The sequence below is a fragment of the Pieris napi genome, chromosome 13, assembly GCF_905475465.1.
Source record: "Pieris napi chromosome 13, ilPieNapi1.2, whole genome shotgun sequence".
In the NCBI taxonomy this organism is placed as follows: Eukaryota; Metazoa; Arthropoda; class Insecta; order Lepidoptera; family Pieridae; genus Pieris; species Pieris napi.
The window spans coordinates 6,866,799-6,888,085 of NC_062246.1; the positions used below are offsets into that span (position 1 = coordinate 6,866,799).

Sequence of the window (21,287 nt, forward strand, 5' to 3'; positions counted from 1 at the left end):
ACTTAGAATCTAAAATTAATATTTTATAAGGATATTACTTTCTTTTTCATTTCTATAATTAGATTACGTCAAACGTCCTTTTATTGGGTTTGTCAGCACATTTCTGCAAACATTTTAAACGAAAGAAATATTTTTACGAAATTTGGAATTAAGTGGACTTGACTTAAAGCTATATAATCGATGTTATGAAATTTTGGGTTTGCAAACTTGATTGTTGATATATTTCTTGAATTATTAGCGTAGAATGGAACACCATTGACTTTTATAGATAATGACAGTAACTGACTAAACACTAACGTGATGTCTGCTGTTTACTGTCATGTGCCATCTATCAGTGTCAGTTGTTTGCTACCAAATATCGATAGCCCAGCTGAGAAGGCAGACATTTCTTTCGATTGTAATGTCTATCTATAAGAAAAAAACATGTATTTTCATAATGATTAGCGCGCAATAATTTATGTAAATTTTAAAACATAAAATTAAGAGATTTTAAACTTAGTTACTCAAAATGTTTTGCCGGTTACGATTAAGGTAAGCACGCTTGAGCTAAAGATATTAACGGGACCGATCATACCAAAACTCAGCTATTCATTCTATATGTTTCAGCAGTTGTGGATGTCCGATTGGAGTGTTCCACAGAAAATTAAGCTCAGCAGAAGTTTCGACAGCCTTAAGACCGTTCTATTTTCGGGTTCATCCTGATTTGTTCGGAAAGTATCCAGAACAAAGGGTAAGTAACAAATACTTTACAAATAATGTCTCTATTAAAAAATATATATTTTTGTTGTTTGTTGCAGAAAATTAATGAAATATCTTTACAACAGCTTAGTGCACTATTGGAAGCTCAGCAGTCCAGTCGAAATATAGCAACACCAATATTACCTTTTTATTTAAGAAAAAATGATATGCCGGAAGGTAAACTTACTTTGGGATTATATTTATTGGCAAATGTATCTTTATATAATGAATATACTTTTCTGTATACAGGTCAATTTGAATTAGTAAAAATTAAGTTGGATAGTAATGATTTAAGAGAAACTGTTGTGAAAGTTTTAAATGCCTGTGATATTTCTACTAGTTACATTGACAAAATACCAAGAATGAAACAAGATAAAGGGAGACAGTTTAGGTAATTTGAGATTGTTTTGAACTTATTGAAATATATTATTATTATTTATTTGAAATAATTATGAAACCAAAATTTTTCAGAAAAGAATTTAATGAAGCATATGAAAAGTATAAGGATGAGTTTGATAAGGCAACCAGAATGAAAAGGAAAGTTGAAGAAAAGAAAGCTATAACTAACGTAATGTAAGTATTGATTGTACAAACCAATTAATATACAATAGTAGTTACCACAATCATAATATTCACAATAAATATAACAAACATTATATGTATGTTGATAGATATAATGGAAATATATAAAAAAAAGTTCTTCTTAAGACATTATATTTTCAAGCAGATAGACTAGGCTTTAAAAAATGGTACTCACTAAATAAATTTGGACATTCATAGGTTTCTTTTCTCTTTAATTTCCCTTTCAGTGATTGGATTTCAGAAAACAGCCAGCAAGCCAAGGAAAAATATGAATCGACACAAGCAACAAGAGGCCAAGTCAAATCACTTATTGAGCAACTTTGCAAGACCTATGGTATAAAAGAAGTTGGTAAAGAATTTGTTGCTTTTTTTTGAAATTACAATCCTCATAGGTTAAAATATATTTTATTTGTTTCCATTAGGATATAATCTATGTTCTACTAGCATATTTAAATTGGTCAATTCCAATACATTTTATTATTTCTTAATATATACTTTAAAAATTAAAAGGAGAATTAATAACTATGGGTTTAAGCCAATATGGTGCTCTGTGATCTGTTATTTAGATTAATGGCCGATTTACATTATCTTAGTGTTTAGGAGAGTGCTTTAGGATAGTACTTCAGTTGAAACATGTAAACTCTACTTGCTTTAGTAAACGCTACGCTAAAGAACTTGCCTTTCAAGTTGTACTAAAGCACTCTCCTAAACACTAAGATAATGTAAATCGGCCCTAAGAACAATAAGTAATATTTCAGGTTAAGTATGACAGTGGGTGGAATATAAGCCATATTAGAGGGGCTTTGCAGAGTCTAACATCTATGGCATCTCAACATCCACAACACATGGATAACTTAAAAGGTGTTATAACATGTCTTCAGACATTTTGTAGATGAAAATTTGACGTATTTGTTTTTTTTAAGGAAACTTACTATAATCCATATTTCAGTTTTTAGAAAACATCTAATAGTTAACAAAAAAATGTATCTATACCTTAAGCATGATTATTTATATATGCAACTAATTATTATTCAATCAATAACCATATGACACATTTAGCTCACATATAAGCATATCAAAAGCAGCGTTGGCCTTCAGCGTGCGACTCTCATACCTGAGGTTGTAGGTTTGATCCCCGGCTTTGCACCAATGGACTTTCTTTCTATCTGTGCATTTAACATTTGCTCGAACGGTGAAGGAAAACATCGTGAGGAAACCGACATGTCTTAGACCCAAAAAGTCGACGGCGTGTGTCAGGCACTGGAGGCTGATCACCTACTTGCCTCTGTTAGATTTAAAAATGATCATGAAACAGATTCAGAAATCTGAGGCCAAGATCTAGAGGTTGTAGGGCCACTGATTTTTTTTAAACATCAAAATCTCTACATTTACAAAAATAATTCTAGTTAATAATTAATTAATAATTCAATTTTTTTAGATCGAACAATAGCTCTTGGCCAGTTTACTGGTGTAAGCTTGGATGGAGATGTATACCTTAATATAATTGACGTTAGGCATGAGTGGCTTTCTGTGAGTAAAGTTTTAAGCTATTTCACTTATAATATCTTTTATTAACTTCACAAATAAGGGAGCGTTCAAGTATTACGTAACGAATTTGGGGGGGGGGGGGTCCTTTTGTGAAACGTTACGATACGGGGCGGGGATTGAATTACGCGTTATTGTTAATATTATTTTCTACTTTCCAGTACTTTACACCACATAATGGTAACTAATATGTATAAAGAGTCACTAGGTGGTCACGAAACGTTTTACTATACTTGGGTACAGAAAAACGTTACGGTGCGTTACATGGGGGGGTTAATCTCCAAAAATTGCGTTACGTAATACTTGAACGCTCCCTAATAAGATTTACTTACCATGTTTAATTTTTAATTGAATTTAAAATTATAAATTTATGTTATTATTGAAGCTCATAAAAAAAGTTAGCCAAGAGGATAGTGCATTAACGGAGATACCTCAATATGAGAAGGCGCTGTCAAGTATTCTACGAAATATTCACATTTGTAGAAGGTAATGCTATAAGTTATAATATACTAAATAACTAATCATACAGTATTTGAACTAAATGTTCTAGAAAGCCCTATTAAGCTAAAAAAAATACCTATTTAAATAAAGAACTTTATCTGTGAAGCAATTAAAAATAATATAAAATAACTATTAATTATTATTAAGTTTTGTCGCGTTTCCTCCTTGAATCACAAAAATTAACTGCATGATTCTTAAAAAAGATACAGAAACTATGTATATATTATGATTTAAATTCTGTTTTATTTAAACAAGTTTTTAATAAATTGGGTGAAAAGGAACCTCCCTGAATTTAATTAATAAATGATTTTGGGTTGTTAACTAAGTATTGTATTTTTTATAACCAAAAGAAAATATAAATTTTAACGTAATATATTTATTGTTTTAGAAAGTTTATGCCGAAGGTATCGGCAGCTCAATATTGTAGTCATTTGCGACAGTTAATAACATCTATTGGCGATTTTTATGGACGGGGAAGTAAAATTCCTGATACTGTTCCCGAATCATTACAAAAATATGAAATCGTTGTTGAACCGTAAGTGGACGCTAGTATTCAGAATTGTTACTATTAGACGGCTGAGAATTACCTCTAACTTAAATAATATGTTTCCAATAATTACATGGAAAGAAGGCTCTATACTCTGTTATTTTTGTATTAGGTCACTTGAGTAAGAAAATAATTAGATTTACCTTTATGTAGTTAAACATAAAAAAAAATGTATTGCCTAGAATATGTCAAATTTGTCCCTTTTTTGGTGGGGAACTTTTTTAGTAGTAACTTATGAATGTTCATAATTCAACGGAATAAAAAAATCAGAGTATAGAGATATATGTGGAAAGAGAATAGTTTTCAGAAAATTACTTCTGTTGCTGGCAGCATGTCATCAAGTCGTATTTAAAAAAGTACATACATAGTATTTATAAGTAAATGAAATGGCGCTCACCAAATAATAATTATACTGTCTCTCTCTTGTTCTTTCATACAGACTATTGAGCTTTCATACCACGTAATTCCAAGGGCCACGTTGAATATCGAAATTATCTTATATTTATTATTAACTTGCTACCTACGGCATAAGAGTTCTTTTTTGTGGGTACCAATGCCAGCCAATCGTAAACTAATGATTTTGGTTTCATAGAGTAGGAATCCTGGCCATTTAATTTCAGTTCACATTCTTTTTGGCCTCTAAACAGCTGAAAAAGATAATTAGTAAACTTTTCTACCTCCTCACGAAAAGTGAATCATTACACAAATTAAAATTCCCTCTTGTTCTTTGATAGATAGCTTCTGGGTACCGACATTAGTAATAAAAAAAAGGGTGCGAGTACTTATGTACGCGCGTAAGAAGTTATACTTCTTTGGCTTTTGAAATATAGTTTTTGATTGCATGCAAATAATAATTTACAATTAAATAATCAAAGACTGGAAAAGGAGTCATTATAGTCAATAAAGTTCAGTTTACATTTGGAAAATTAAATAAATAAATATTTATTATTATTCTCTTACATTAAATTATGTCCAATGCCGTAGCATCTTCCGTGGGCAACATCATTCTGTTAATTTTGTGTCACGGTGCGCGCGCATCGTAAAATTTCACTCTCATCAATTTTTCATAACGCGCCTAAAGTATAACTTCAAAAAGCATTGTTTTTTAGGGAAGCGGGGCCTCTAATGGTGTCACCAACCGGTCAGTTTATAACGCCATCATCATGTCCAGCGGATGAATTGATTGCTTTCATAGCTAAACACCTTGACGACGCAATGCTCCTTTTGACTGAGTATAGCATGTAAGTGAATCTTAGTACATTCATCGATGATGTATGTTTATTCTTTATAACTAGGGAGCTAGGGGATACTGGTTTATTCTACTTTTGTATAGAAGAAGCAAAACTTATCGCTAAGTCTGAATTTCGTAGTATTATTCTAGTATTATTATATTCGTATTTCGACATACGGGGTTTCGGAGTTTCGTTGCCGAATATGCTCCTTAAATCTCACACTCGTGAACGGGTGCTACTTGCGGTGAGTGGTCGGACTTTAATTCGTTTATGCAGTGATGTTAGTTATTTCGACTATGTATTTGCGTGTTGTTCCCACGAGAATGTAAGTGCGTGCTCCTATTTTACCATGCCTCCTGCTGATAGAGGACAAATCTTTGTTTTTAATTTATTTTATTATTATTAATTACCTATTATTACTTAAGATGTCATTTGGAGTATGGTGTAATGGTTGCAGCTACATTTGTTTGTAAACAATTTTTTTTGTTTACACAAACCAAAAAAATTGCGATTACAAAGAGTGGCGGTGAGTTTATTGCCAGTTCTTCTCTTCCATTCTACGCCCTTGATTTGAGAACTGGCAGTAAATTTAAAATTAGAAGCATTTAATATGTATTTATTTTTTCACTTGATTTTGATTTTGAATTTCAAATGAATTTGATTTGATTCTCAAAAGCGAACAATTACTAAAAGTAATCAAATCATTAAACACGTCACGCGCAAGCATTTAAAGAGTTACGTCTAAAATCCTACTTTCAAATCCATATAAAATAATTCAACTTAGACCTTACAAAAATGTCGTTTCAGAAATAAACATGTTGAAAAGGCATTATATAAGGAAGTAAAAGAACGATTCCAATTATTAGACCTAATTAAAGATGACAGTATTACACCTGGGCTGATGATACTCTGCTGCCAAAGGCTTCTCACTCGGATTGACACCATAGACGAGGTAATTTTTTATGAAATGTCCGCTGATTTCTTATAAACATATATATATCAAACAACACTTATTTAAAACAAATATCGCAAATTAATTAGAAGTAGCCTGTCTAGCACTAGCCCCAGGCCCTTTTATCAACTAGATAATCATTGACTTTATAGTAAGCCTTTTTACACAGCTTTTCTTTAATACATTTCTGAAATTTATTGAAAGGCCTAAGATAAAAGAGCCTCTGGGATTTTATTAAAGAAGAGTATCCCTTTCCCCAAAAAAGAATTACTAACTTTAGATAGTCTAGTACGGGGAAAATGCAGCCTGCGTTTGTTCCGTGTATTAACATTGTGCGTATGTTCTATTCTAGTAAATTTATCACTATTTTTGTATACATACATAATATTTTCATAAATATATTGCGAGGGAAAGGTAAGTATATTAATTTCCTTGAATTTATCTCTAAGAGAATCATAATTGTTTGAAAGTCTTCTTTCTAACATGTGTGATGTTTGAGATTACAAATTGATTAATGATTTTATCTATACTGTGGGCTCTGTGTGGTTTGGATAATAAATTACTGAATGTAATATATAGCCACATTAAAGTATTCTGATTAATAGCTGAGTTATATCATCGGTCGTCCGTCGTTCCACAACGGAGCGTTTCTTAAGGGAGTTTTCAGCTCCCCACAAGTATTTCCAAACCAATTTGACTTAGGAGCATTTATTAAAAGACCGGCAACGCACTTGCGAGCCTTCTGCCAGTGTTAGTGTCCATGGGCTGCGGTATCACTTATCCGATGAGCTGAGAGATGATGATTTATCAATATCATATTTTTACTATTTAAACTAGATTTAAAATCATTTTAATTGTTCCAGAAACTGCGAGGAAATATTCTGTATGTGACACACTACTATTCTGTACTCTCCGAGGGAGTTTTATGTATACCGTGGAATTTCAAGTGATAAATAATAGTTAAATATTCATAAAATTGTGTTTAATTATAATACTATATACATAAATGTAAAATTCAATAACTAGTCAATTAGAACTATTCAAATGTGATGGAAAAATTTAGAGATCATTATAAAATTCAGGGCCATACCTAGAGTCGTTCATTAAGAATTAATTAAGTTTAATTATAATTTAAATAAGGAAGCTTAAATTTCAATCTTTAGCTAATTGGGCATTACATTTCATACATAATAATGAACGACTCTGAGTACGGCCGTAAGTCTTCCAAACACGATTTATAAATTGTCATGAGTATTATAAATATAATGAGTACTTAGTGCTTTTTTTGTTGGACAATGACGAGTTTATTCTTTTCCTTTGTGACCTTTGCCGCTGGCATATGCGTCGCCGGCATCAATTGACGCAAGTTTTGACTGGGAATTACAGGGACCTGGAAATCAATTATTATTCAAACTTTTTGCGGGATTATGATATTCAGGGTAGTAGCTAATGCTTAGTATCCTCCATTTGATTATTCTAAGTAAACGTAAGTTTAAAATTTAATTGTTCCGGAAAGAAACGTGTTTTTCTATAATATTATCTATTAGTTAATGAGTTAAAAGTCGTGAGCTTGAAATTATTTACATTATTGAACAAAGTTCCTTGCTAGTTAGTTATTCACTATCGCCTAATTATGAATTGATATGAGAAACGTAAAAGTGAACAAAAAAACGTGTCGCACTCGGGGACTGCTACGGTAAAGCTATTGCATAGCATTTATTATCAACTTATGCAATTATAATTGTTTTTTATTTATGCAGTATTTTTTTTCTTTGATATTAATTCAACCTACCACTCTACCAGACTCTATATAGACTAACACGCCTATATAGTCTGTCTCACTCTAACGCGTTACCGGCCGCGCTTACGCTACGTCACCGATCTCGTCAGAGAGATGTGAATACGCAGTATGCGTTCTATCCCGCTCTAACGCGTATTGGTCGGACCTATATTACGTCATCGTGTGTTATATATTTATTTTCGTTACGGAATTTCTTGATTCGGTCGCCGCGCTCAAAGCCCACGATAAAATCTATACAATAGCTTAATAAAAAGAAATTCTAACTTTCTTATAAGCTTGATATTTGATTCTAAATCGGCTTTAACCACTTTGTTCCGTTAAAAAACGACTACAGAACAATATCTTTATTAACACAGCCATGGTCTTACCGGTGGACATCTAGCAAATTGCCGCATTCTATCCATTAAACGCATGGCATCGTCCGATGTTTCAGAATCTGTAGTCAGCCCCAATGAAAGTGCTCTATCCATGTTGCCTACTAGACACCTGAAATTAATAAACACTAATGAATACACAAAAATATAATTTGTACAGCTTGCCTACCAGTGGACTGTGTATCAATCAATGTAGGCAAACTGTACGGTGACTTAGTATAGTACAGGGAAACTAAGAACCTAGCAACCCTACGGCTTCTTAAGCCCAGAGTTGTAACCCACATATTATAATAGTGAAAAAATCAATATTTACAATTTATGTATCGAGAGACTAACGGAGACTAGCCCTATGGGTTGGATTGATGTGGTGGTTGTTCACCACAATTACCAAAACTTTCAAGTTTTCGCTATCCTCAAACTATTTTTTTTACTTTAAGAATCAATCTATACTTCTATAAGTTCTATACTAATATTATAAAGAGGAAAGATTTGTATTTATATATGTACTAGCTGACCGGGCAAACGTCGTTTTGCCATGTATATCATTTATAATAAAAAAATAGGGGTTGATCGTAGAGGGGTGAAAGTTAGGGGTTGTATGTATTTTTAATGCTCTATCATAAAAAAATCGAAATTAAAAATTTGTCTAAAAAATAAAAATAAAAATTTAGGGGTGGACTACCCCTAAAATTTAGGGGGATGAAAAATAGATGTTGGCCGATTCTCATAGATACCGGAGAAGCACAAAAAATTTCATCAAAATCGGTCAAGCCGTTTCGGAGGAGTATGGCAACGAAAACTGTGACACGAGAATTTTATATATTAGATGATAAGTATGTTTGTAACAAATTGGCTCAAAAACTGGACCGTTTTAAAAATTCTTTTACCACTTTGATGCTACATTATCACTGATAATATATGATTATATATATATAATAATTTTAATTGTAAGAAAAAAATAAGGAATCCTAGTAGGGTTCACACTTCACAAACTACAATAATGTTACCCAGGGTGTAAAAAAACATGCGCTGCGAAAAACTATTGATGATAGAACAAAAAAAAATGTCATACTATATTAAAGAACATATCAATATCTACAAAAAAATGTCCATCCGTGTAAAGCAGTGACGGGCAGCTAGTATTATATAATATTCTAATAGAATTCCTGCTATTTGGTTGGTTAAAAGTTAAAAATATACATAAAAAACTTTTAATACAATTGTGAGAGAAAAAAACATACCTATTGGTGGTCGGTCGGGACCTCTGCGCGTGTCTCCAAGCAGCAGCTGCGCGTGCACGCCATGTGGTTGCCTCTTCTACCGCTGCGGAGGCACTGGCTTCTAACGCCGCACAAGCACCACGGAGGTCCACCACCTTAATTATCATATATACTTTAGATATATGATTAAGCAGTAGTTTTTCAAAGAAAACGGAAAATCTAAATATCTAGCGGGCTCTGCCAAAAATGCCAAAAGAATATGATTTTGTACTGGGACTTTGCCATAAATATATTATTTTGTTAAACTTCAACTTTAATTGGCTATACACATAGCGTTTTTAAAATAAGTCACACATGTCTTTATTTATCTGTAATAGCAATATTACGACCTTAAAGATAAAATAATCACAGGAAATAAAAACATAATAAATGAAAGTATACCCTATGGTAGAACTACGTTTTTTATTTCAAAGAATAAAAAAAAATTTAAGAAAAAGAAGAGTATTGCACACACTACGATTTTGTTTCCCCAGAAATAAGACGATTCGGTCTTCTCAAACTTCAGAAAAACATCACACCATCTATTAATATAAATCTCACCTTTTGAAAATACCTATAAAGCAAAGTCTTAATTTCATCGTGGGACAGTTTATCCAGTCTCGCCATCAACATTTGTTCACCTCTATTCCTACTGTCCTTGTTATCCTGTGAGTCTGATAGTGAAGCTGACGGGGATCGGCCACATATTAAATTGTTTTTGTATTCTATAGCGGTGTCTATTGCCTCTATTGCTTCTTCGCATTCAAGTATTTTACGTTCCTAGAAATAATTGTAAAAATAAACCTTTACTGACATATTTCGTTGGTAAGATTTTATGGTCGTATAGATAGGTAGAAGACTATGTTATAAATTGTAATCAATTTTTTATAAAGAAAAAGAAGTCAGAAAGGAGACAAAAAACTTTAGAGGTGTCAAGGGACACCCGGATGGAAAGAAATTCCTTTCGATTAATTTATATGTTAATTGGTATCATAACAGTATGATAGATTTTCTCGACACCAATCTTACGACGAAAAAAAAAGCCAACATCACGAGGTGTTCCCAGGTGGTCACCCATCCAAGTACTGACCTCGCCCGACGTTGCTTAACTTCGGTGATCGGACGAGAACCGGTGTATTACAATAGCAAATAGCAAAAAAGTGTCGTGACAACTTTTCGTAAGAATTTTTTCCGTCTAGCCCCCTTTCACAACGCGCGATAAGGAACTTCGTTTCAATACTAATTGTTACTTCTCTTTAATTCAACATTTGCATGTACATGGCGGTAAGGTTGGTTCTCACAAGAAATATTAGTTACTTAAGCAAAAAAAATTATAAAAAAGATGCAGAATTATGCCTTTTTTTTTAAATTATTAACACTTTGTTGCATGTACAGAACAGATTCAACAAAAAGGAGGGCAACTGGAGGCCTTTCAAGCGATCTCTTCCAGGCAACCATATCTGTACATATATTAATGAATATGGAACTTATTAAAAAAATTATATAATTTGGTAGAATAAAACATACCTCTGAATCTGATAAAGACTTGTATAATTTTCGCTTGTGTCCTAAACTACACCTCTGTTCATGTAAACATTCCCTGGTCTTCCGTAGATTTTTAATTTCTTTTCTTAACATGAGCTCCTTTTCTCTTGAAAGTTCCAAATTAGCCAAATCATTTGCCTTCTCTTTTAATATAGTATCTAACTGAGTAATTCTATTTGTAAAATGCTTTATGGTATGTACTTTTTTATCTTTTATTTCAACTGATGTTTCTGAGAGTTCATCTAACTTCAACTTATCCTTAAGTAACTCAACATCTAAGGTGTTTTTTCGTTTTTCGTCTTTCTTTATTTGTCTTTTTATTTGATCTATTTGTTTTTTATATGTTTTAAGATTAGTTTCATGCCTTTTAATCTCCTTAATTGCATCAATATCAATAAGATTTGATTCTGACTTCTCTGTATAAGTTTTACTTCGGGTGTTGTTAGAAATGCTTTTACCCAGATCATCAATCAACCTCTTCTTTGATATACAAAGATTAATTAACTCTTTTAGCTGTGACTGACTTGTGCTTATTTCTTTCGATAATTTTCTAGCTAAAATTTGTTTCTGCCCATACTTCTCTTTTGTCATTTTATATTTTTTACATATTTCATTTGTTTTTGGCGAGTCAATCATTTTTAATAATTCTCTTTCAATTAGCTTAGGTTCTGGATCAATTTCTTTTTTATGAGATTCTATAATAATCTTTTGAGATTCTGGAGAGATAGCATTAGCTGCAACTTTTCTCAGAAGTTCTAGCTGAGCTCCTGATAAACTTTCACCGGGCTGTATAGTTCTTCTGCGACCTGAATTTGATTGAGATGTTAAGATAGGTAGTGACTGTGAGCCACTTGTTTCAGATATAGTGATATCATCTGAATCAATATGATTCAAATAGTCTTCACATCTGTCAGCAAACAATTGATCATTCTTTTCTCTAAAATATTCCATCATTTTCTCAACTTTATCTTGAAAAACAGTTTCTGAATCACTGTCTTCTGAGTCTGATTCAACATCAGATTCACTGGGTTCACTAGGTTCAGTATCTTCAGCTATTCTTGGTAGTCCTTGCTTTGTGTTGGCTTCTTTATTATCCACAGATATATCATTATTCAGACATTCATCACACTCTGCTTTCAGAAACAACCATTCACTGACTTGGCTCATATCTGCATCTGATACTGATTTAGATTGTAAAATTTTGTTGAATAAACCTTCTGCATTGGACACTAATTTGATCCACTGTGCTGTTGCAAATTGTAAGTTGAAAGCATTATCTGAAGGTAAAGTCTTTTCAGAATACACTGGTGTATTATTGTCAGCGAATAAGTTGACAGTTACAAAATTCTTTATACCTCGACAACATAAACATAAATTGAGTATTTTTAAAGTATCTTGGTATTCTTCAGGTTCAGTACTAATACAGCCTATGACCCATGTAAAAGCTCGCCCACCAAAAGAATCACGTAGCATGGCAGTCAATATACATCTATCATAGTTAATTTGTTTAGGTGGATTACCCGCAATTAGTTCCTTAATAATATTCTCTAAAGCAAACAATCCTGGTTCAGGGTATGCTGCAAGCTCACAAAAACTAGCAGTAGACATACGGTGATTAAGGACACCATTTGTTCCCACCCACTTTTGTTCCATACTAACAGTGAAAACTGTATGATTGTTACCATGACACCTCTGACGCCAGCCTAATTGAAGATATTGAAATGCTTCTTCAATATTACAGCACCGGACTAATCCACCACCCAGCACATCAAAAATGTTATTATTAATTACTTGCATCCATGTTATGTGCAATATAAATTCTCTCTCTGGCATCTGGCTAAGCTTATGAAAGATTTCAGATAAAAATCGTGGTACAATACCTTGATCACATTCACTGTGAATGCATTCAAAACCTAGAAATAATCGAAAGTCATATTATTAGCGTTCAAATTATGAATATGTACAAATACTAGAAAATCTTCTAACCTGGTCCAAATAAAGTGTATGTTTTTCCTGACTTTGATTGCCCAAAAACAACGACTGACGTATCACAACCATCCAGAAAGCAATTTATTTGTGGTATCATAAAAGAATTAAATAAGTGAACTTGTGTGCAGTCCACTGGTAGTGCTCTATTTACGTGAAATGTTTGCCCACTCTCTGTTATGACGATTTGTGTTACAGGATTGCTAAATATACATTGTAGAGAATCTGCAATACCTGGAGGCTTAAGACGCACTGCTATTTGTACAGGTATATCCATTGTAACTGTTTACTTATTTTACAAATATGGTCAATTTCAGTTTCTTAGTTACTTAATTGCATCTCTATGATGATAATATCAACATCATTTTACATCACTTTTATTTTACACAATTTTATTTGTAATTAAATTCATTGTAATATATTTACAGATAATTTTAATAAATACATTTGTTTACAATAAAACAAATATGCACCATAAATATTAAATAATTATACAGTTTATACTTTTTTTTTTTTTTTTTTTTTTTTTTTCCTTTATGGCTCTGGCACGGTTTGTGCATTAGCCAGTGTCAAGTAGGTATAAGATTTTTATAAGTCGCTGTTTTAATTATTTACAGTTTATGAATAATAAAAAACGAAGGAAACTAATCGCGACATAACATAGATGATTGAAAACGCATTAAATTTACAACAAAATCAGAATAGTTACATAAGGGGAAAAATTAATCAAAATTATAGTTTAATGTTATTATTTACAATAAATATACTTATAATACTATATACAAGGGGATTTAAATCTCGAAGAAGTAAAAAAATATTGGTAGGAAGGGGAACAGAGAGAGATACTAAAGAAGTGTATAAGGAAGAATGGTCATATTTAGGACAAGAAAAGAAAACATGATTCAGGTCAGAATAGCTCTCGCCACACTCACAGGCGGTACTAGTTACGATACCAAGTTTGTGCAAATGAACTGGAAGGCTGTTATGTCCCAGACGCATACGGATTATAGTAGAAGTGGTGGTTTTACCAAGCGACAATTTGGCAAACCATGGCTTCCTGGGAACGGAAGACTGTATAGCATACAAGAAACGACCCTTAATCCGGCCTTTCTCTTCCCAACACATATTCCACGATTTGTGGAGATATATGCCGGGCAAAGCAGCAAGATCATGGCCAAAATTCTTGTACGGGTGTACGTCACCGGTCTCAGTAGCACTGTTAGCCAAACTGTCAGCTTTTACATTTCCAGAGATACCACAGTGACTAGGTATCCAACAGAATGAAACTAAATAGTTGTGTAATTGGCAGTGCAACAGCTTTCTCTTACATTCAAATATTACATGAAAAAATGGGCTAAGTTTTAGTGAAAATTTTGCTAAGCTCTGTAAAGCACTTAAGGAATCGGTAAATATAACGGTTTTTTTGAGTTTGAAACACAACACATATTCAAGAGCTTTTAGTAGTCCAAAACATTCACCGGTAAAGACCGATGATTCCGGAGGTAATTTAATTTTCTGAACTATGTTGTATTGTTTGTGAAACACTCCAACACCAACACACCCATTGGAGTGTTTAGATGAATCTGTGTACATTTGATGCCAGTTAGGCCATTTGCTATTAACATTGCAATTAAAAATTGCATTGGCATTAAAATCAGATTTTTCAATGCCAAGAGAAAAGCAAATCTCTGGAGAAAGAAGAAGAGAATCATAAGAAGAGCTAAATAGAGGAAGTACATTAAAGGAATGAGTTGGGGCTTGTAATTGTTTGAATTTCAGGAAGCTTTTTAATAGACAAGGTATAGGTTTATGTGAAGAGGGTAATTTTAGAGAAAGAGACTCCAGTTTGGAGATGAGGGGATGATGGAACTGGACAATTCTAAAAATGAATCTATCTGACAGATATTGACGTCTTAAGTTTAATGGAGGGTCACAACATTCTATTTGCAAAGCATTAACCGGGCTTGATTTCATGGCACCAGAAACAATCCTTAAAGCCCTAGACTGTATGAGGTCTAGTTTTCTAAAGCCAGCTACATTACCTGGATCTAAGAAAAAGGTCCCAAAATCCAGTACACTTCTAATAACAGCATTATACACCAACCTCAATGTGGCTGGGTGAGCACCCCACCAAACTCCACTGAGACATCTCAGCATGTTCAAGTGTCGCTCACATTTACCAACTACAAATTCGCAGTGTGGTTGACCTGTTAGTTTAGAATCAAGTATAACTCCTAAGAACTTTACTTGATTATAAACGGGTAATATATGACGATCATATGTTATAGTAGGTGAGGGAGGAGTTCGGGATTTAGTGAAAAGTACAACGGAACTTTTTGAGGGAGACAGATCTAGGCCATTTGCATCCATCCAGGATTTTAGCAAAGATAAAGAGGAGGAAACATGTTGTTCAGCAATACTTACACACATATCAGAGGCATAAATAACTAAGTCATCGGCATATTGTAATAAACTAACTGAATCTCCAATTGAATCTTCTAGGTCATATGTATAAATATTGTACAATAAAGGGCTCAGAACAGACCCTTGTGGCAAGCCCCTCCATACCAGCCTACTAGGCATATAAGGGCCGCCAACATCTAAAATAATTTTCCTCTCCGAAAGAAGATTTACAATGAAATTAGTTAAAAAATAAGGAACCTTTAATTTATTTAATTTACTTTTAAGAATATGTAACAAAACGTTATCATAAGCCGAATTAATATCCAAGAAAGCAGCGACTACTGACTTTTTATCTGTGAAAGCATTACGAATGTCCGTAACTAATATGCCTAAATTGTCACATACACTTTTACCTTTTCGAAATCCAAACTGAGTTGGGGACAGATATTCGTTATTTTCTATATACCATTCAAGCCGATTTTTAATTAAATGTTCAACAACTTTTGTTATCACCGATGACAAGACAATCGGACGATATGATTTAATATCAGATCGTACCTTAGACGGTTTTAAAAATGGCAGCACTATTTGACTTCGCCAAGATGGCGGTATGTCATTTGTCAATAGAACTTTATTTATTAAATTTAAAAAGAAATTTAATCCATTTTCACCAAGGTGAGACAGAAATGAATATGGGATCCCATCTTCCCCAGGTGCACTGTCACTGACGTAATTTAATACACCTTTTAATTCCACTAACGTGAAAGGTAGATTTAGAGAGGAAGGGGCGGCATCAGAGTTATTTTGTTTAGAAGAGTGGATAAAATCTCTAAGTGGAGCAGAAGGAGGAGCCAAGCGATCAAGGAATTGATCAGCTAACTCTATAGGAAGTAACGACGTGTTAGAAGGATTGACAGCTGACCTAAATCTTTTGATATTTCGCCAAATGACAGTTGAATGTGTTCCAGGTGATAAGGTGCTACAATATTTCCTCCACCCCTCAGATTTCTTTTTTTTAAATAGCTTTTTAACTTCTTTCATCACATTCATTAAGGTCTCGTAGTTTTCCATAGACATATCATTGCGATAATTATGCTCAGCTGCCTTGCGTTTTTTAATACTTGTGGTACACTCTTCATCCCACCATGGTGGAGATGGCAACTTATTACTACGCGACTTTTTCTTTGGAAAAACATTATCAGCTGATTCTAATAAAACGGTTTTGAAATAATTACTATCTGTGACATTAATTTCTGAGCAAGTATTAATTTTCTCTTCTACTAATAAAGTGTATTGACTCCATTTAGAGTCAATGATTTTGTGTTTGAGGCGAGAGTTATGAATAAACATGTTACTATTTTTTTTACAGGGAAATGAAATGATTATTGGATAATGATCACTATTGTAAGATGAACATAAAGTAGACCAAGATAGAGAAGATGCTAAATTGGGAGTACAAATGGACAGGTCAATGGCACTAATTGCTTCACCAGGTTTTGTGAGGCGAGTAGGAGAACCCGAGTTTAAAATGCACAGGTTATACATGTCTAAGATATCCAATAATGCATACCCATAACTATTAGAAACCGAGCTACCCCAAGATGTGTGATGAGAGTTGAAATCACCCAGAATCATGAAAGGCTGAGGAAGCACTGAAATAAAGTTTTTAATTTCATTGAAAATTTGCAAGGAGGGGTGAGGGACATAGATAGAGACAAAACAGATATCATCAACAATAGCTGCAATAATAGAAAAGCTGTCACTATGTGAAGGAAGAGGGAAGGAAGAAAAGGTGCTAGAGTTTCTGATGAGCAGGCATACACCACCATACCCATCAGCCCTGTCTTCTCTTAAGCATAAATAACCAGGGATTTTAAATACATGATCTGGCTTTAACCAGGTTTCAGATAGAGAAAAAATAAAAGGATTAAAAGTATTTATAATATGTATAATTTCATGTTTTTTGTTAATTATACTGCGGCAGTTCCATTGAACTAGCCTGTCCATGTTGGCCATTATTAATATGAGTGTAGGTATGAATTAAATTAGCAGCGTGGGACGGTATAGATAAATTGGGTTGTGAAAGTAATTTGATTAATGTAGTAATTAGCTCTGCTATTGTCTGTGAGTTTACATTAGAGGATGATGGATATGCACAACCATTAGATGGCTCTGGCATATTATAGTCTCTTACAAGAGACTCATGTGCAACATGATCGTAACCTTTACTTTGTTGAGGAGGGGTTCTAGGTTTAGTAAAAAAAGTTTTTTTGTAAGATAGTGTACGTGTAGGTGGTGAACCAGGCAAAACTGTATTTCCACCAGGAAGAGATTTATTTGGGATAGAGGATACTATATCTGCAAATGACTTAGATATGGGGGGATGTAGTTTTGATGCTTCAACATAGGACAGGCTATTCTCTGCCATTGATAGTTTAATGTTGGTTTGTCTCACATACTCTGGGCACTTTTTGCTTGAAGCAAAGTGCAGCCCAGAGCATGAGCAGCAAGAACCGTGGTCTTCCTCCACATTACAAGTATTTCCAGTGTGGCCCTGACCACACTTGTAACACCTAGGCTTTGACCTGCATTGGACCTTAGTGTGCCCAAAGCGGCAGCAATTAAAACATTGAATAGTCGGATATATATATAAATTAACGGGCATAGAGTTGTAACACATAAATACACGTTTAGGCAAAACTTGTCCATCAAATGTAAACACAACTGTTTGCGAAGGTTTCCATGTAGGTGTGTTGTTTACCATGACTTTATAGTTAAGTCGCCTGAGTTTCAGAATTTCTCCACACCCAATGGGTACGTTAGTGTTCTCCATAATATCCTCAGGAGACCACTCGGTTGGGACTCCCTTAACTAAACCCATCCTTGTAATATTAAAAGTTGGGATAAAAGCCTTCATGTTGTTAGCAGGTAAGCAGTTTGAAGTGATAAAGCTGTTAGCGTCTGTGTAATTATGAAAAGATAGTGTCATTTTATTTCTACCAATACGTTTTAAGCTTCCATTTACAATATTTTTAAAAAGATAATTTTTTAAAAATCTGCCAAACACAACTGGGTGTAAAGTTGTACTATCATTATCATCACGTTGTATTTTCTGCACATGTACCACAAACGGGCCATGGTCATTGGCATCATAACTAGCCCTACCAATTTGTGTGGGGGTTTTGGGAGAATTGCTGGTGGGAGGAACAGGCATTGAAGTAGTATCAGTGCAAGGAATAGCAGGCAAATTAACAGTGCTCTCAGGAAATACATCTTTACATTGACAGTCTGAGTGTTTACTACTTTCAGTACTACTTTTTCGTTTTTTTTTGTTGCAATGTTTACAAACTTTGTGGAGATGGCTGCGCTTCAGCTTCCTTTTAGAAACCAAAGAGCAGTCAGAATCCATACCGGATTCGTTAGAAATCGTGATAAATGCAACCGCGGGGGGCGCCGTGCCCCCCGGGTCCGGAGGCTCGTTCATAAAAATCCGAAAAGCTTACCCCAACTCGAAGAAAGTATAAATAATAATACAAACTACAAATATATACAAGTTTGAACTATTCTGATCACCTAATTGATTAAAAATATTATTTTACAACAAATTCAAACAAAAACTGCGCCCGCCAAATTCGAAGGTTTCCCGCGTTTTTTCAGTTTATACTTTATAGAATACTATTAAGTATTGTATTATCTATTACAGAATACAGATTAACTATAGATATAGAGTAAAAAGCATGTAAAATATCTAGGTAAAATACACATGTACATTTTAGACGGATTTTACGTTGCGAGTTCATGAGACTAGCCTAATACGAGTAAGTATTGTAGCTTGTAGTCCTTCTATTTTACCGTGCCTTGCTAATAGAGGTGAAACGTTTGGTGTTCTTTATTTAGGTCGTACCTTAAAAAAAGCGCATGAAAACGAAACATCGTGCATAATATATTTTAAGCTATATTATAAACTCATCGTTGTCAATGATCAATTTGAAGTCTGACAGCTGTCATAATAACGATTTACGTCAACTAAGTTGGCAACATAAAATTTTGCCTTTTTCCGGCTCTCTGTGGCATTGAAAGTAAGGAATGAAATAATTTTTAAAATAAATCTAATAAAATCAAAGTGAAATTGGCAATTTTATAAATTTGCTGTAACGCAGTTATATGTAATTGTTTTTGACGTTCGTTTTCATTCATATTTTTCGTATTTTTTGTGTTAAGTGTGAAAAATAACCAAAATACACACATAGGTTAAAGTGTTGCTCTGATACAAGTTTGAAACAGCGTATTATTTTTTAGGCCTCAAGATGAAGCAAATCGTTGCTAATCAAAAAGTGAAAATCCCCGAGGGGCTTACAGTCCATGTGAAATCTCGCCTTGTGACAGTAAAAGGCCCGCGAGGTGTTCTAAAGAGGAACTTCAAACACTTGGCTGTGGACATTCGGATGGTAAACCCCAGGTTACTTAAAGTGGAAAAATGGTTCGGTTCCAAAAAAGAACTTGCAGCAGTACGAACTGTGTGCTCTCACGTTGAAAACATGATCAAAGGTAAGATTAGTGTTTATTTTGAGGTTCAGATCATAAACAAGGCGTCACTTCAGTCACAATTTCGTTACAATATTATACGAAAACATTTCAATGTGGTCTTTTTATTTATATATAGCTATTGAATGATTCGTTTCTACAACATATTTCCTTTTCTTTCATTAGTCAAAACTAGTATAGGTTATACTCAAATGTACCTTAATGGAAATTTCTTAACTCAATTAAATGTTTTATGATTTGCTTGTAAATAGTTATGTTTATTATCAAATATTAAAATAACACAGTTAGAAATATATAAGCAATCATAAACAGTCCGGTGTTGTTCACTTTAACCTAGGTAGTAGATGATTTTATATCTTAAAATCTATCAAACTTTTGCCACACTTACTATTATACTAATACATTATACTTACGGTAGATGAATAATAATTTAACAATGTTAAATTATTAGTCATCTACCCTTTCCCTTCCCTTTAATGAGTGGTAGAGATCAGATTAAACATCCTACATTCTCAAATGTTATTAATAGATTATTATTTTATATTATCTTCATAGCAACAATTTGGCTTTTTACAGGTGTAACTAAAGGATTCCAATACAAAATGAGGGCTGTATATGCTCACTTCCCCATCAACTGTGTCACCATAGAAGCTAACACGGTTATTGAAATTCGTAACTTCTTGGGTGAAAAATACATCAGAAGGGTAAAGATGGCTCCTGGTGTAACAGTAGTCAACTCCACTAAACAAAAGGATGAGTTGATCATTGAAGGCAACTCCCTGGAGGATGTTTCCAGTTCTGCAGCCCTTATCCAACAGTCTACCACAGTTAAAAACAAGGACATCAGAAAGTTCTTGGACGGTCTATATGTGTCTGATAAAACAACTGTTGTTGTAGATGAAGCGTAAGGGTAATAAATTTTAAGCCGTATTCAAGTGTTTTATTATATTTACTTACCATAAATGGTATGCAAAGTTGTTTAAAATATATAAACAACACTGTAATTTCTTGTCTAAAGTGAAGGTGAAGGTACTCAACTATATAACATGGCTTAATGTTGATGTCTATAAATTTGACTTAACTTTGTACAATTAACATGAAAATTTCTCAAACAATATGACCTGTATAACACACTTGTTTTTTAACTTAGGTAAATTATGTGGAATTTAAATGGTGTTCTAGTACTAAGACAAAATAATGATTCATATCCATAGTCATAAAAATATGGGTAGGGGCTTTGTGGGTATTAAACCTAAAGCAGTTTTTTTACATATTGC

The 21,287-nt window shown here is 33.5% G+C and overlaps 3 protein-coding genes across 5 annotated transcripts; 2 read left to right on the forward strand and 1 right to left on the reverse strand.

The window, feature by feature from the left end:
• Positions 1 to 337: 337 nt before the first annotated feature.
• Positions 338 to 7,393, forward strand: LOC125055027 (T-cell activation inhibitor, mitochondrial). Of its 3 annotated transcripts, none has more exons than XM_047657224.1 (13): positions 338 to 531; positions 607 to 730; positions 825 to 915; positions 988 to 1,129; positions 1,210 to 1,311; positions 1,548 to 1,665; positions 2,079 to 2,181; positions 2,759 to 2,850; positions 3,251 to 3,351; positions 3,755 to 3,901; positions 5,023 to 5,154; positions 5,953 to 6,097; positions 6,961 to 7,393. In XM_047657224.1, exons 1-13 carry the CDS (start codon positions 509 to 511, stop codon positions 7,045 to 7,047), a joined length of 1,407 nt encoding a protein of 468 aa, XP_047513180.1. In that variant the 5' UTR covers positions 338 to 508; the 3' UTR covers positions 7,048 to 7,393. The 3 variants fall into 3 exon arrangements, with proteins under 3 accessions (XP_047513180.1, XP_047513177.1, XP_047513179.1); XM_047657221.1 differs by having other exon boundaries at positions 339 to 531; positions 798 to 915; XM_047657223.1 differs by having other exon boundaries at positions 339 to 531; positions 610 to 730; positions 798 to 915.
• Positions 7,065 to 13,536, reverse strand: LOC125055026 (kinesin-like protein costa). The gene is made up of 6 exons (XM_047657220.1): positions 13,063 to 13,536; positions 11,059 to 12,989; positions 10,093 to 10,311; positions 9,514 to 9,647; positions 8,267 to 8,384; positions 7,065 to 7,487 (listed from the first exon to the last, which is right to left on the reverse strand). The coding sequence occupies exons 1-6, from the start codon at positions 13,337 to 13,339 to the stop codon at positions 7,371 to 7,373; spliced, it is 2,796 nt and encodes a 931-aa protein (XP_047513176.1). The 5' UTR covers positions 13,340 to 13,536; the 3' UTR covers positions 7,065 to 7,370.
• Positions 13,537 to 19,412: 5,876 nt separating this feature from the next.
• On the forward strand, positions 19,413 to 20,940 carry LOC125054997 (60S ribosomal protein L9). Its single transcript, XM_047657176.1, has 3 exons — positions 19,413 to 19,544; positions 19,765 to 20,013; positions 20,587 to 20,940. The coding sequence occupies exons 2-3, from the start codon at positions 19,773 to 19,775 to the stop codon at positions 20,916 to 20,918; spliced, it is 573 nt and encodes a 190-aa protein (XP_047513132.1). The 5' UTR covers positions 19,413 to 19,544; positions 19,765 to 19,772; the 3' UTR covers positions 20,919 to 20,940.
• The last annotated feature ends 347 nt before the right edge of the window (positions 20,941 to 21,287 follow it).

Bases quoted from the DNA above. Each gene is read 5' to 3' on its own strand.
- LOC125055026 (XM_047657220.1), bottom strand. From the start codon at position 13,339: ATGGATATACCTGTACAAATAGCAGTGCGTCTTAAGCCTCCAGGTATT. The intron at 12,990-13,062 runs GTTAGAAGATTT...GATTATTTCTAG, and splicing joins ATACACTTTATTTGGACCAG to GTTTTGAATGCATTCACAGT. The intron at 7,488-8,266 runs GTAAGACCATGG...ATTGATTTCCAG, and splicing joins AATTTGCTAGATGTCCACCG to GTCCCTGTAATTCCCAGTCA.
- LOC125055027 (XM_047657221.1), top strand. From the start codon at position 509: ATGTTTTGCCGGTTACGATTAAG. The intron at 1,312-1,547 runs GTAAGTATTGAT...TTTCCCTTTCAG, and splicing joins AAAGCTATAACTAACGTAAT to TGATTGGATTTCAGAAAACA. The intron at 3,902-5,022 runs GTAAGTGGACGC...ATTGTTTTTTAG, and splicing joins TATGAAATCGTTGTTGAACC to GGAAGCGGGGCCTCTAATGG.
- LOC125054997 (XM_047657176.1), top strand. From the start codon at position 19,773: ATGAAGCAAATCGTTGCTAATCAAAAAGTGAAAATCCCCGAGGGGCTT. The intron at 20,014-20,586 runs GTAAGATTAGTG...GGCTTTTTACAG, and splicing joins CGTTGAAAACATGATCAAAG to GTGTAACTAAAGGATTCCAA.